The sequence below is a fragment of the Epinephelus fuscoguttatus genome, linkage group LG22 (genome assembly GCF_011397635.1).
Source record: "Epinephelus fuscoguttatus linkage group LG22, E.fuscoguttatus.final_Chr_v1".
Classification (NCBI taxonomy): domain Eukaryota; kingdom Metazoa; phylum Chordata; class Actinopteri; order Perciformes; family Serranidae; genus Epinephelus; species Epinephelus fuscoguttatus.
Window position 1 is genome coordinate 4,517,069 of NC_064773.1, and position 13,974 is coordinate 4,531,042.

The following is a 13,974-nucleotide window of genomic DNA, read 5'->3' on the forward strand; positions in this document are numbered from 1 at the left end:
TGGGTCAAATATATCCCGAATTTACTAGAATTACAGTCATTTACATAACGGCTCATATTTCTCAGTCTATCTGGTGTTTTTATTTATAGAGGAATGAGCTAATCTAGAATTGGATGATTTATGAATGGAGCTCTTCTCTTCCTCATCTCATCCAAGATTTCTCCAGGAAACCGTTAGTCGTTCTCATTAATGCTTTGCTGTCACTTAATATTTAACTGTAACTGTAGGTCAGCAGTGTCAAATAGCCTCTCAGTCTTAGCAGCACTAGTTTTATTTGTATTAATGATTTCTGGGTCTCATAAAACCCAAATATTGTTAGTTATTATCACATTCCTGCTTATCTGGTAGAAGGATCACTGACAGCTGTCATACCTGGCAGGACAATTAATGGCACATATTTTCAGTGTTGGCATCATGATGATATAATGACAACGATATAATAACAAATTCAAAAACAAATCTGTCAAGTTGCTGTTACAGTTTGCATCCATGTCTATCAGAACATGGATGCTTCACACTCATCTTCCCCTCGACAGCACAGAGGATCTATACAATCAGCACAGATTCAAGATTCTTAAATTTCTTTCTTGTATTCTATGTTCTATGTTTTTGTTTTGATTGTTCAAACTGTGATGGATGTTTTGACTCTCGACTGCAAAACTAGTTTACCCTTGGGTATCAATAAAGTGACCTGACCTGACCTGAAGATTAGAATCACCAGCTCAGTATCTCCCCTTCTGTCCCTGAGATATGACAGTTTAGTAATGGGCAGAAAATGTTTTTTTGCACAACATTATGATGTCACAATGAAGTTGTCCTTTGACCTTTTGGATATAAAATGTCATCATTTTATCCTTTCAGACATTTATGTGAAATCTTGTCACAATTAGTGTACAAATTCCTAAGTTACGGCAAAAGACATGTTTTGCGCAGTCACAGTGACCTTTGACCTTCAACCACCAAATCTAAATCAGTTCATTCTTAAGTCCATGTGGATGTTTGTGCCAAATTTTGGGAAATTCCCTCAAGGCCCTTGAGATATTGAGCTCATGAGGATGAGATGCACACAAGGTCACAGCAAACTTGAGCTTTGACCACAAAATTGTTATCAGTTTATTGTTGAGTCAAAGTAGACATTTGTGCCAAATTTGAATTACTTTCCTCAGGGTGTTCTTGAGATTCCGCGTACAAAAAAATGAGATGGAGGAAGTCAAAATGACCTTGACCTTTCACTTTTTTTTTTTTTTTTAAAGATATTTTTTTGGGCATTTTTGCCTTTAATGGATAGGACAGACAAGTGTGAAAGGGGGAGAGAGAAGGGGAGTGACATGCAGCAAAGGGCCACCGGCTGGAGTCGAACCCAGGCAGCTGCGGCAACAGCCTTGTACATGGGGCGCCTGCTCTACCACTAAGCCATCGACGCCCCGACCTTTCACTTTTGACGACTAAAGTCTAATCGGTTCATCCTTCAGCCAAAGTGAGCTTTTGTGTGAAATTTGAAGAAATTCCCTTAAGGTGTTCTTAAGATATTCACGAGAAAGAGAAGGCAACATCTTTAATCACCAAAATCAAATCAGTTTACCCTTGACTCCAAAGTGGGCGTTTGTGCCAAATTTGAAAAAAATCTTTCAAAGCCCTCTTGAGATATTCTGTTCATGAGGATGAGATGGAGGCATGGTCACAGCAACCTTAACTTTTGACCACTAAATTCTAATCAGTTCATTGGTGAGTCAAAGTGGACTTTGCCAGTGCCAGTGCCGAATTTGGAGAAATTTCCTCAAGACATTCTTGAGATATTGCTGTCATGAGAATGAGATGGAGGAAGTCAAAATGACCTTGGCCTTTCACCTTTGACAAATAAAGTCTAATTAGTTCATCCTTGAGCCAACATGAATGTTGTGCCAAATCGAAGAAATTCCTCAAGACGTTCGAGATATTGCGTTCATGACAAAGAAAAGGCAGTGAGGTCATGCTGTCGTTGACCTTTAAGCACCAAAATCTATGTAGTTTATTTTTGATTCCAAGTGGATGTTTATGCCAAATTTGAAAAAAAAAAAAAATCCCTCAAGGCATTCTTGAGATATTGTGTTCATGAGGATGAGATGGACGGAAGGTCACAGCAACCTTGACCTTTGACCGCAAAATTCTTAGCAATTCATCACTAAACTGGATGTTTGTGCCAAATCTGGGGGGAAAAAAATCTTAAGGTGTTCTTGAAATATTCATGAGAAGAAGGCAGCAAGGTCACAGTAACCTTGACCTTTGACCACAAAATTCTAATCAGTTTATCCTTGACTCCAAGTGGATGTTTGTGCCAAATTTGAAAAAGAATTCCCCTCAAGGCAATCTGGAAAAAAAAAAATCTTAAGGTGTTCTTCAGATATTCATGAGAAAGAGAAGGCAGCAAGTTCATGGTGACCTTGACCTCTGACCACAAAATTCTAATCAGTTTATCCCTGACTCCAAGTGGATGTTTGTGCCAAATTTGAAAAAGAATTCCCTTCAAGGCAATCTGGAAAAAAAAAAAATCTTAAGGTGTTCTTCAGATATTCATGAGAAAGAGAAGGCAGCAAGTTCATGGTGACCTTGACCTCTGACCACAAAATTCTAATCAGTTTATCCTTGACTCCAAGTGGATGTTTGTGCCAAATTTGAAAAAGAAAATCCCTGAAGGTGTTCTTTAGATACTGCATTCACAAGAATAGGATAGATGGATGGACAGACAACCCAAAAACATGTCTCCAGCTGCAGCTATTGCCGACGCGGAGGCATTAAAACAATTAATGAGGGTGAAAATAAAAAAACACCTCTGAATTAAACTGAAACATCATCATCAAAACCAATAAATACAAATAAACCAGTGCAAATCTGTGCAGTAAATAACAAACACATCACCATGATGAAGCACCATATAAAACTTTATTTATCTCATGAAGCTGATCAGCATTACAGAGGCAGAGCTGCGGTGTGGCTTCCCGTCAGCAGACACACCGACGACGGCAGCAACACGCATGCTCTCAGAGTCTGTGCAGCTTCTTTACAAAATAATGTACCAGAAAACACAGTGTGACACAATCAATAAATATCTCTTAAAAATCAAACAGGCCGAGAGCTGCGGGGTTCACGCCACAGCTGTGATATGTACAGAGATCTGCTCATTGTGTTCTGTGTTCAGTAATAAAGATTTTTTAAAAGAGTTTTTAGTTTCATGCACTTTACCACCGTGAAATCGTAGCTGAAGGAGAAAACAAGCGACCCCTCCCCTCTGATGATTAGCCCTCCATACAAAAGTAACGATACAAAGAGGAACATTATGATAGATAATAACAGAAATGTCATGTAGAGTCCACACAGAGTCAGATGCAACAGTGTGAGCATCAAAGCTGTGGACAAACATGTGCAACAAAGTCCCGTTTACCTGAGTGACCTCCTGTTACATGACCACAGTATGGATTTAAACTGAGCCTTACAAAACTGTAAGAGACGCCAGAATAGACTGACACGTTTATTCTGATGATTACACGTTAGAGCCAGAAAAACATGCAGGAGAGAGGCAGGTCCAAATTAAAACCAAATAAAATTAAGCCAATTTTTGGCTGAGCTGAAGTTAAAGTTTTCATGAAATAAAGTGCTACATGATGGATCAAATTTAAACCGAATTTACTGAAAGACCTTTTCAGACATTTTAAAAGAGGCTCATGTGTTTCATTCCACCAGCTGTTAATAGTTAACAATCAACAGGGAATCCTAGAAATGTAAGATTTTTTAAATGGGGTTTGGTTGAATGGTCTAAAACTTAAAAACATCTGAATCAAATCAACACTGTAGCCTGATGTGCACCTCCCCGAAAATTAACTCCTCCTGTCTCTGTAAGCTGAAACCATTTCCCTCAGTGGAAACAAAGCTTTTATTTACTTTAATTTCACAGATAAGAAACAATAAATTGTGAAGACAATAAAGCCTCCACAAAATAGCATTTTAAGTCTTGTGTGTGATTTATCCTGGCTTCATATGAGCAGAGGAAATCTCCACTAGTTGCTAGGCTAATTTATACAATGTAAAATGCCATAGGCTCGTACTAATAACGTTAGCATGTTGTATTTGTTTGGAAAACGTGTTTAGTATAAGACAGTTGTTCTGTCAGTGAACCTTGTGAGTTGTAATGGAGCCAAATTTTGTAACGTTACCTTTGTTAAATGTTGCTGTTGTTCCTGGTTTCATATGAGTAGAGGAAAAGTCTGCTAGCTGCTAGGGTAATTTAGACAATGTAAAATGCCATAGGCTTGTGCTAATAATGTTAGCATGTTGTATTTGTGAATGGCTTATAGTGAAGCTGATGCCACTAAATCCCCTTAAATCTTGCACAATGTTCCTTTAAAAGAGGCTCACATGTTACGTTCCACCAGGTGTTGGAAGGAATCCTAAAAACCTAAGATTTGTAAATGGAGTTTGGTTGGATGGTCTCCACAGAACAAAACACAAAAGAGGACAAAACTATCTAAAGCTGTATTTTTGAGGACATGCTGGGACTACAGGGCCTTTGTTTTCTTGTCATCTGATTGGTCCAGAGTCACAGAGTACTACATCCGACAGGGACAAAGTCCAACAGAAACCCGGAGAGGTGCCCTATTAAGGCTTTGACTCTGACATGTGTCGGGATGAAAAACAACACGGAGGACGTCGGCTTGTTTGTTACGCTGCTCATCGATCGGGAAACCTCGTCCTGCTGCCTCACTGACGTTTGACCCTAACTGAACCTTTCATGGTCATCACTCAGCCAATCAGAGGGCTTCTTTCCCTGTGTTGAAAACAACAAACTGACTGGAGAGAGGATGATGTAAAGATTTTATGTTTCTGAAACAGGAAATGTTTCACCTTTCTCTTTAAGTTTTTAGTTAATTTCAGCTGATTCACATTTGTGTAACAATTTATTGCACCGGCCTATAATTCCCTTTGTCTTTCGTAATGCTATTTATTTGATGCTTAATGCTATTTTGCTGGAAAATGCATATTTTGCTGTATTTACAGGTCCATAATGTCTGAACAATTTCATTAAAATTACTGAGCGAGTGTCTGTGACAGAATGATGTGATTTGGTGATACTTAAAGAAGAAATAGAGATACGAGTCAGTTGAGTCTTTAAGTTTGCAGCTCAGTGTACAATTTAACAAATATAGAAAATAAAGTTTCCAATAATAAATGATTAACAATAAATATTCACTTGGGTTTAAATTGAGCTTTTGTTTCAAGGATACTCTTCAGGTAATCAACAAATGCTTTTAAATGTAACCCAATTAACTAAACTCTAATGTAAAGCTGAAACAATTAGTTATTTAATTAATTTAATTATTTTTACTTTTCAAGCCACAGAAATGTGAAAGTTAAATTAAATATGGAAAAAATACATAAATAAATTAAATATGTTGCTTTGGGCCATGACACACTCTCTCTGAAGGTTTACAGACCAAATAATTAATTTAAAAATATAGTAATAAAGAAAGAAAAACACAAAACAGATTCCTTTCCACTTCACTGCAGACTAAAGAAGGGATATCAATAGTTAATTTTCCTAAAATATTTTTGACTGGTTACGCACGTTAGTCAAAAGGTTATTTTTGCTGCTTTTCAGTTTTTTTGCAGTGCGCACCGACCGGGTTTGGTGGGAGCTAGCTTGCTAGCTAGCATCGCAACTTTTTCAGTGGTTACTGCTAGTAACACCGTCCTGACCCAACAGCTTTGCTGAGAAAATGTTGTTCCCGACCTCTGGTGTCCCGCCTGCTCGTCCCGGCGAGTAAATGGCTAAATTTTGACCTGCAAACCTCCTTTAGCATTAGCTGTGTTAGCAGTGTTAGCATTGTCAACTACGACAACGCTAAACGCGAAGCCGCTTACTAGCCATGGCGACCTGAGGGGAGACCAGACGCAATGCTGTCCTACCACCCCACTAATGAGCTTCCACCCGAACTGGGTGGTGCTCGGTGCAGAGCGACCAAAACTAACGTTAGCTTACCACTGGAGACTGGAGGATGGGCAGTGGGCGCTACGTTTCTGCAGCTAGCTGTTTTTCTGTCTGTCAGCAAAGCCAACAGAATATAAAATAAAAGACATTTACATCACAAAACATTAAAACTTTACCACCTCTGAAAGCTCACTGAGGATAGGAGGTGCCGTACTAAAAAGAAAGGCTTCTTGTATTTTGCTTTATTTTGAGATTGTTCCTTACAAAAATAGTGCGGTTAGTAATTGGCGTTTGGGCTGTCTCTCTGCCAAAATTTGATTTTTCCAGCTTCTCAAATTTTAAAGATTTTATGTTGCTCTCTTTTTTATATCTCAGTAAACTGAATATTTTTGGGTTGTGGAACTTTGATCAGAAAAAAAAGACACCCGAAGACAAAATCTCGGGCTGTGTTAAACTACAAACAAGTGTTTTCCTGTCAGTATTTTGTAGTCTTGCATTGCCAAATCTATCTCGTAGCCAGAAATACTCGATAATTTCTTGTTTCTAAAATGTTCGTAGGCATGGGTCAAAGTTTCTCCTATCAAGTCTGTTTTTATAGATCACGATTTTTCCTGTGGGAAGTGGCGTTTGCCTCTTTCAGGCCTCGTTTTGTGTGTACACCATGCTTATAAATGAAACCAAGGGTTCAGCGAGAGTGCTGTTGCAAAACAGTGTCAAGAGGTAACTTGTTTTGGTGGAGAGGCGAGCGCTGGAATTCGTCACCGATCAGACGGGGTATGTTTTAGCAGTGTGGGGCAGGTTTCTGTAATTGCTTTCAGAGTGAAACGTTTCAGTTGCTGCTTTTGCATTGGTTAGCACCTCGAGTTTTTCAGCTCTATGAGCTTTGTGTTCTTGCAGGAGTGCCCTGAACGCCTCAAACTGAAAAAACTTAACTCAGAGCAGTAAAGCACTCGACGTTATTGCAGTTTTCTTGTCCCGTCAGATAAACTGAGAGACAGGACTTCTGTGGCAGTGCAGAGTTTAAAGCTAACGTTAGCTCACTTTCCACCAAGCTGCAAGACATATCTGAGCAAACTGTTGCCTCAACTACTTTCTAATGTTTTACAGCTGTAATCAGGCTGGATAACTGACAATGATTGTCAACCTGCCCCAGATTCATCCTGAAATAAACCTTGAATCAACAACCATTCAGGCAAGGCCCCTGGACCAGCTGGTAGCGCCACTCTTTCTGAGGGTCTGTCCATTTTTAACGCGGAGAACAATGACTGGATAAAAAAATAATGTTTAGTCGCAGCTCTTGTTTGAATATCGGACAATATAATGACCTGGATCTCCAGCGTCTCTGGTGATCACCTGTAGTTTCTAAGTAACTCCAGAGCTGGAATCTGGAAACAGATCAGCATCGTTCTCTGGGTTCAAGTGCAGTCTGTAAATGTGTAAAGGCGTCATGTTGCTAAAGGTATTATTTTAAAGTCACACTGTGGTCAGTTACAGCACCACAGAGCAGTACTGACGGGTCACACAGGTACTTACTGCAGTGTGGTACATTCAGGAGTACTTCAGGGACTTTGTAAGAAGCCTGACAGAACATCATCAACCAAACATCCTGCTGAGGTTTCCTCCAGCTGTCAGACTCACTGGTTATTGCATGTCCCTGTGTCTTGCTGGGTTCTTGTAGTAGCAGTGCATGATGGGATTGGTCAGTGGTCAGACAGGCATAGCACACGGCTGATGCATTGCACTGGTATAACTCCACAGTGAGCTGTAGTCCTGCTGGGTGCCTACACGTTGTAGGTGTAGTCTGTCAGGTAGTCCTTCAGTCTGTTGGGTAGCGGCAGATCCCGGACCTGCCGCGTCGTCCTGTTGATGGCGATGCGGCAGAGGTGCTGCAGCGATGGCGTGGCAGTGTACACCGGTTTGGTGAGCAGCAGCTGCACCGTGCCGTTGGGTGGCATGGCCGAGGGCTGAGAGTTCGATGCCGCCTTGTCGCTGGTCCTGGACAGCTGGACGTAGTGCTCCACCAGGTGGACCACACTGTCGAACTGCTTCAGCTTCGGCTTCACCAGAACCACCGAGTCGAGCTTGAATTTACCATGTTTGTACTCGATCCGCAGGTTGGTGGGACCCGCCGACGTCATGGCGGAGATGGTGAACAGGTAATCCCTCTGGGAACTGTCCCGGACCAGGAAGGTCCCCTCTGAGGCGTCCTGGAGGATCTCTTTGGCTTCGTTAGCCGTCAGACTGCCCCAGTACCAGCCTGACGCCACAGAGAGACAGGAGAGAAAAACATGAGACACTTAAGGACACAGAAACACAAACAAATATTATTCGATCATTAAATCTGAGCTGCGAGCCAGTGTAACAGACTGTATACCTCTGGGATAAAGCTGAAGGGACGAGGGCTGCAACTAAGCGTAGTCTGAATTGCATATTGCTGTGTGAGGGCGTACCTGTGTTCTTCAGGTCTTTCATGGCTAAGGCGATGCGGCTCTCGTCTGATTCCACAGCCCTGGAGTTGTTGTCGGCTCGTCTGTCGCTCTCGATGGTGTCTGTGGACTCGGAGGACTGGCAGGTCATTGGATTGATCCAACCTTCAGCCTAGGTTTAGGCCCACAGCTCAGACATGGGAACGGGGTCTGCAGCAGCCCGACGAGACGGGAGGAAGACGCTGCACTGGTCTCTGCGCCAATGTCTGCACCAGTTTATACTGGAGATAAAGAAACGCCATCAAAAGAGTTCGACTGCCTCCAGACTGCAGCAGAAAAGTAATTTTACTGGAGACTCGTCCATTTTTTCTCAAAATAAACTACATTCAACCTCACAGAGAAGAGCTCTTTTTACAAAACATCAGAGGTGTGTGTTAAATTCTGCAAACGTGATTCAAACAGCACAAAATTAAAAACTTTTTAGAAAATTCTCTGACATAAAAATGCTAAAAACTCCCTGTGTTGCACTTTCTGCTCTTGACTTAAATATCTTCAGATAAAATGAGACATTTGAAGATTTAACTTTGGACTCAAATGGACATTTTTTAAAAATGTCAATTGAGAAAATAATCAACAAACAAAATGTCAATTAAAAAACGTGGTTTTACACTTTCACAGTCAAAACATCAAACACTGTGGACATGACAAAAATATATTAAAAGACATCATATGTTACAAAAACTTAAATATAGTTTATCTATTGACACATGAAAGATGGGTGAGAAAAAAAAGCGATCACGTACCCGTCATACCTTCATAATTTTTTTTATGCTGCAAAAAACGTTTTATTAGAAAAGCAACTTGCTCCTAGACACATGCTGCAACCTCTCCTCTCTTCTTCAAATGTAATGTATTGATTATTTCCGATATGAACATTCTTCATATGTGCACTTTTATTCATTTCATATTTCATTGCATTATTTTGATTTTTTTAATCTATATTCTCAGGTTAATTTGTATCCAACTAGACAAACCAATGACCTTTACCTACCAATGTATTGTAACATCAAGAGGCCAGTATTCATCGAGATATCATGGAGCCCAACTGAGGACCATGAACTTCAACTTTTTAAACTCACCCTATGTCTTTGTCTCGACACAAAAAGGAACTTAAAGGTGGGTTTATGATTTATATCTAAATGTGCAAATAAACTTAAATCTAAACCAAAGCAACTAACTAACTGTGCAATGTTACTGTATTGTTCTGTGTTATCAAAGTGACCTCTGAATCTATTGTTACTCCCTATCCTGCTGTAATTACATAACACCTTTATGGATCTTACAGTGCTACAGGGTTAGTTTCTTTTAGGCAGAATTGAAGAGTGGGCAGTAATCAACAGGAAAAAAAGGTATTTTATTATAAGCAGATTTATACACCAGCCAAAGAACCAGGTGACCTTAAACTGCTAGAAATGTCAATAGAATTTGGTGTGACTAGTTTTCTCCTAATTGCAGTCTCTTTCTATCTTTGATATCTAAATAAATACTAATTGGCTGCTTTTGTATGCAGAATGTAGGATTAAACTAAAAAGAACAATAAATTATAGTTTTATTTTCTAGCAGGTTTGCACATGGCAACGTTAAATTGCTAATATTTCCAATAGAATAGAATTTGGTGTGAGGTAATGAGTCTCCATTTTATAGCTAGAGAATCTCTAAATACAGTAGGTGAGTTGTTTGCTGTAGACCAAATTAAAGACTGGACTGTAAAGAACAGAAGTTGTTTGTTTTTTCCGCGGCGATCATAAAATTCTCAATAGAATTTGACGTTCATTAACAGAAGTCTTCATTTTATAGCTACATAATCTCTCTAAATACAGTAGGTGAGTTTTTTGTTGTAAGCCGAATTTAAGAGTGGACTGTAAATAACAGAAGCAAATGTTTTTTTTTCTATATCATATCTATATACCAGCCGTCCACCGAGGAGACGTAAAAAAACATCTATGTAATTTAGATATATTAATCTCCTTCTTATTGTTGTGACGAGCACACACACTCACAAACACACACACACACAAAATAATTTTTTCCAGCAGGTTTGCACATGGTGATGTTAAATTGCTAACATTTTGGATAGACTTTGGAGCAAAGTAATAAGAGTCTCCATTTTATAGCTACATAATCTCTCTAAATACAGCAGGTGAGTTGTTTCTTGTTGGCCGAATTCAAGAGTGGACTGTAAAGAACATAAGTAAATGTTTTTTCTCTATCATATCTAAACACCAATTTAACAGTTCAAGACAAAGCAGTTGCACAGGTACTCTTTCATGTTTGTCATCACCAAATCTAGTGTATAATTAATTATCTGTATTCTTATTCAGAGTGCTTTGAACAGCACACACACACACACACACACACACACACACACACACACACACACACAAAATCATTTTCAAGCAAGTTTAGTGAAATTGCTGAAATTTTGAATAGAATTTGATGTTAAGTAACAGGAGTCTCCATTTTATAGCTGGAGAATCTCTCTAAATACAGCAGGTGACTTGTTTCTTGGGGGCTGAATTAAAGAGTGGACTGTAAAGAACATAAGTCAATGTTTTTTTCTCTATCATATCTAAACACCAATTGCAAAAAAATTTTAATGGACTTTGATTAAACAGTTCAAGACAAAGCAGCTGTGCAGGTGGAGTTTGTCATCACAAAATCTACTGTATAATTATCTGCTTTTTGTATTCTTATTCAGAGTGGTCTGATCACCACACAACCACAAGAAATCATCATCATCTATCATTTTCTAGCAGGTTTACACGAGGCAACATTAAAATGCCAAAATCTTGAATAGAATTTGGCGTAAAGTAGCCAAATAAGAGTCTCCATTTTATAGCTAGAGGATCTCTAAATACAGTAGGTGAGTTGTTTCTCGTAGGCCGAATTAAAGAGTGGACAGTAAAGGACAAAAGTTAATTGTTTTTCCACCCTATCATATTTTTACAGCAGCCGTCCACCGAGGAGACCTAAAATTGCAAGATTTTTTAATGGACTTTAGTTCAATGCAACAGTTCAAGACAAAGCAGCTTTGCAGGTGTTTGTATTCTTATTCAGAGTGGTGTGTGAGGAGCACACACACACACAAAAAAACATTTTCTAGCAGGTTTGCTTGTTGCAATGTAAGATTGATAAAACTTCGAATAGAATCTGGCTTAAAATAACAGGAGTCTCCATTTTATAGCTACATAATCTCTCTAAATACAGCAGGTGGGTTGTTTCCTGTAGGCCGAATTAAAGAGTGGACTGTAAAGGACACAAGTCAATGTTTTTTTTTCCTGATCATATCTAAACACCAGCCGCACACCGAGAAGACTTAAAATTGCAAGATTTTTTAATGGACTTTGGTTTAACTTAACAGTTCTACCAGATCCTTGCTAGAAAAACGGACAGGTGCTTTACACAGTGTCTTGTGTTTATCTAATTTAGATGTAGTAATGTGCTTTTGTATTCTTATTCAGAGTGGTGTGTGAGGAGCACACACACACGCAGATAATTTTCTAGCTGGTCTACACGTGGCGGTTGCACAACCGAGGGGATGCCAAATAGCTAAAATTTAGAACAAAATTCGGTGTAATATGATAGGTTTCCTTATTTTTAGACATATTATCTATTTATTTTAAATATTACTATTTTTCAAATGAATAGTGAGCAGCATATTGTCTGTAGATAGAAAGATTTTACTGCTATAAAAACATAAATTTCCCAGCAGATGCAAACACCACTCGGTGTCCAACGTTGCGTTAAATTGCTGAAATAATTAATGGAGTTTGGCACACTGTGACAGTTTCTTCGCCCCCCGCTAGGACACACTGAAACCAGGCGGCAGCACAGGTGCTTTACACAGACCCTCACACTTCTTATCACCGCCTCACCTGTCCGCTACGTGTTTAATAAACCACCTGATGTTATTTAACGTTGATTGATGACATAAAACAAACGTACCTGAGCGGCTCGGTGTCGGAGCTAGCTGCTAACTAGCCAAAACCGTTGGCTCAGAACCAGCGATGCCAGTTTCTCCTCCACGAGCAACCCGACATGTCGGTGACATTCACGGGGTAAATCCACAGAGACGTCCTCTCGTGTGTGTCTTTTTATTTTCTGTCCGCTTCTCCGTCCTCAACGCAGAAATGGCGGGTCGGCGCGGAGACAAACGGGGAGCGAAAAACCGCTTCAGCTCTCAAACGTCAATCAGTCAGTCAAAGCGCGAGCGCTCCGGTGAGGACGCCAAACAAAACAACAACAACAACAACAACTAAACACCGATTTGTTGCCGTTTCCCCAGAGAGCTACAAGAGCACCGTGTGTGTCCCGAACATTGTGTCCGTCCACCCGTGACTGTGCTGGGGACAGAGCGTGTCCACCGAGCTGACTAATAACCGATATCACCATAAACACAAAAGAAGCATTTCCAGGAACTTTCCAGGAATATGGTCACGTGGTGCAGAGAGCAGCGATTTAAGGTGGTCCAACACACACACACACACACACACACACACACACACACACACACACACACACACACACACACGCTCTGCCCTCAGGTGAAATATTTAAGTTACAGGTTGAATGCACGTGCACAGAGATGTTTTTGAGACATCCACAGCAGAGTTTACTGCAGGAGTTTTTCAGGGTTACAGAGTGCAAACAGGGCCGCAGCCAGGACTTCACATCCCGGGGTCCCCTCTTACTGTGTGCAGAATTAAAGAATGGATTGCAATACACTTAATAAATATTTTATTTATGAATAGATTTATACACCAGCTAACAGATGATGCAATCTTAAATTCCTAGAATTATGAATGGAATTTGGCCAGAGGCTTGGGGAGGTATGACGGGCCCCAGTGCACACTGTTATGTTGTGTTCACACCAGGCGCAAATAAAACAACTTGTGCGAGTCAATTAAATGTAAATCAATGTTAAGATGTTGTAAGAGCAGAAAATGCTGGCTTAAAGTGTTGGCTTAGCCTCTACAGATGCAATTAGACGAGAAATCCGAACTTCATTGATCAGTCAGCACTGAGATTTTCCGGGGGCTATGACGCCAAGGACATACTGGCGGAAGTTCACTCATTGATTCAGCAGTGTTCAAACTTGCGTGAGTAACATGACATGAAAATTCATATCCAACGTTATGACAAGCCCTAGTGTGCGCTATCGTGCATGTGTTGTGGACACATTTTCCCCACAAATATAACATGCTAACGTTATTAGCACAAGCCTATGGCATTTTACATTGTATAAGTTAACCTAGCAGCTAGCAGACTTTTCCTCTTCTTATATGAAGCCAGGGCCAACAGCAACATTTAACAAAGGTAATGTTACAAAATTCAGCTCCATTACAACTCACAAGGTTCACTGACAAAACAAGTTTATTATACTAAATATGTTTTCCAAACAAATACAACATGCTAACGTTATTAGCACAAGCCTATGGCATTTTACATTGCATAAATTAGCCTAGCCTAGCAGCTAGCAGACTTTTCCTCTACTCATATGAAGCCAGGGACAACAGCAACATTTAACAA

The 13,974-nt window shown here is 39.9% G+C and overlaps 1 protein-coding gene across 1 annotated transcript; it reads right to left on the reverse strand.

Annotated features, from left to right (window-relative positions):
• Positions 1 to 2,900: 2,900 nt before the first annotated feature.
• On the reverse strand, positions 2,901 to 12,853 carry socs2 (suppressor of cytokine signaling 2). Its single transcript, XM_049567295.1, has 3 exons — positions 12,391 to 12,853; positions 8,410 to 8,666; positions 2,901 to 8,216 (listed from the first exon to the last, which is right to left on the reverse strand). The coding sequence occupies exons 2-3, from the start codon at positions 8,534 to 8,536 to the stop codon at positions 7,741 to 7,743; spliced, it is 603 nt and encodes a 200-aa protein (XP_049423252.1). The 5' UTR covers positions 8,537 to 8,666; positions 12,391 to 12,853; the 3' UTR covers positions 2,901 to 7,740.
• Positions 12,854 to 13,974: the final 1,121 nt, after the last annotated feature.

Bases quoted from the DNA above. Each gene is read 5' to 3' on its own strand.
- socs2 (XM_049567295.1), bottom strand. From the start codon at position 8,536: ATGACCTGCCAGTCCTCCGAGTCCACAGACACCATCGAGAGCGACAGA. The intron at 8,217-8,409 runs GTACGCCCTCAC...CTGTGGCGTCAG, and splicing joins GAAAGACCTGAAGAACACAG to GCTGGTACTGGGGCAGTCTG.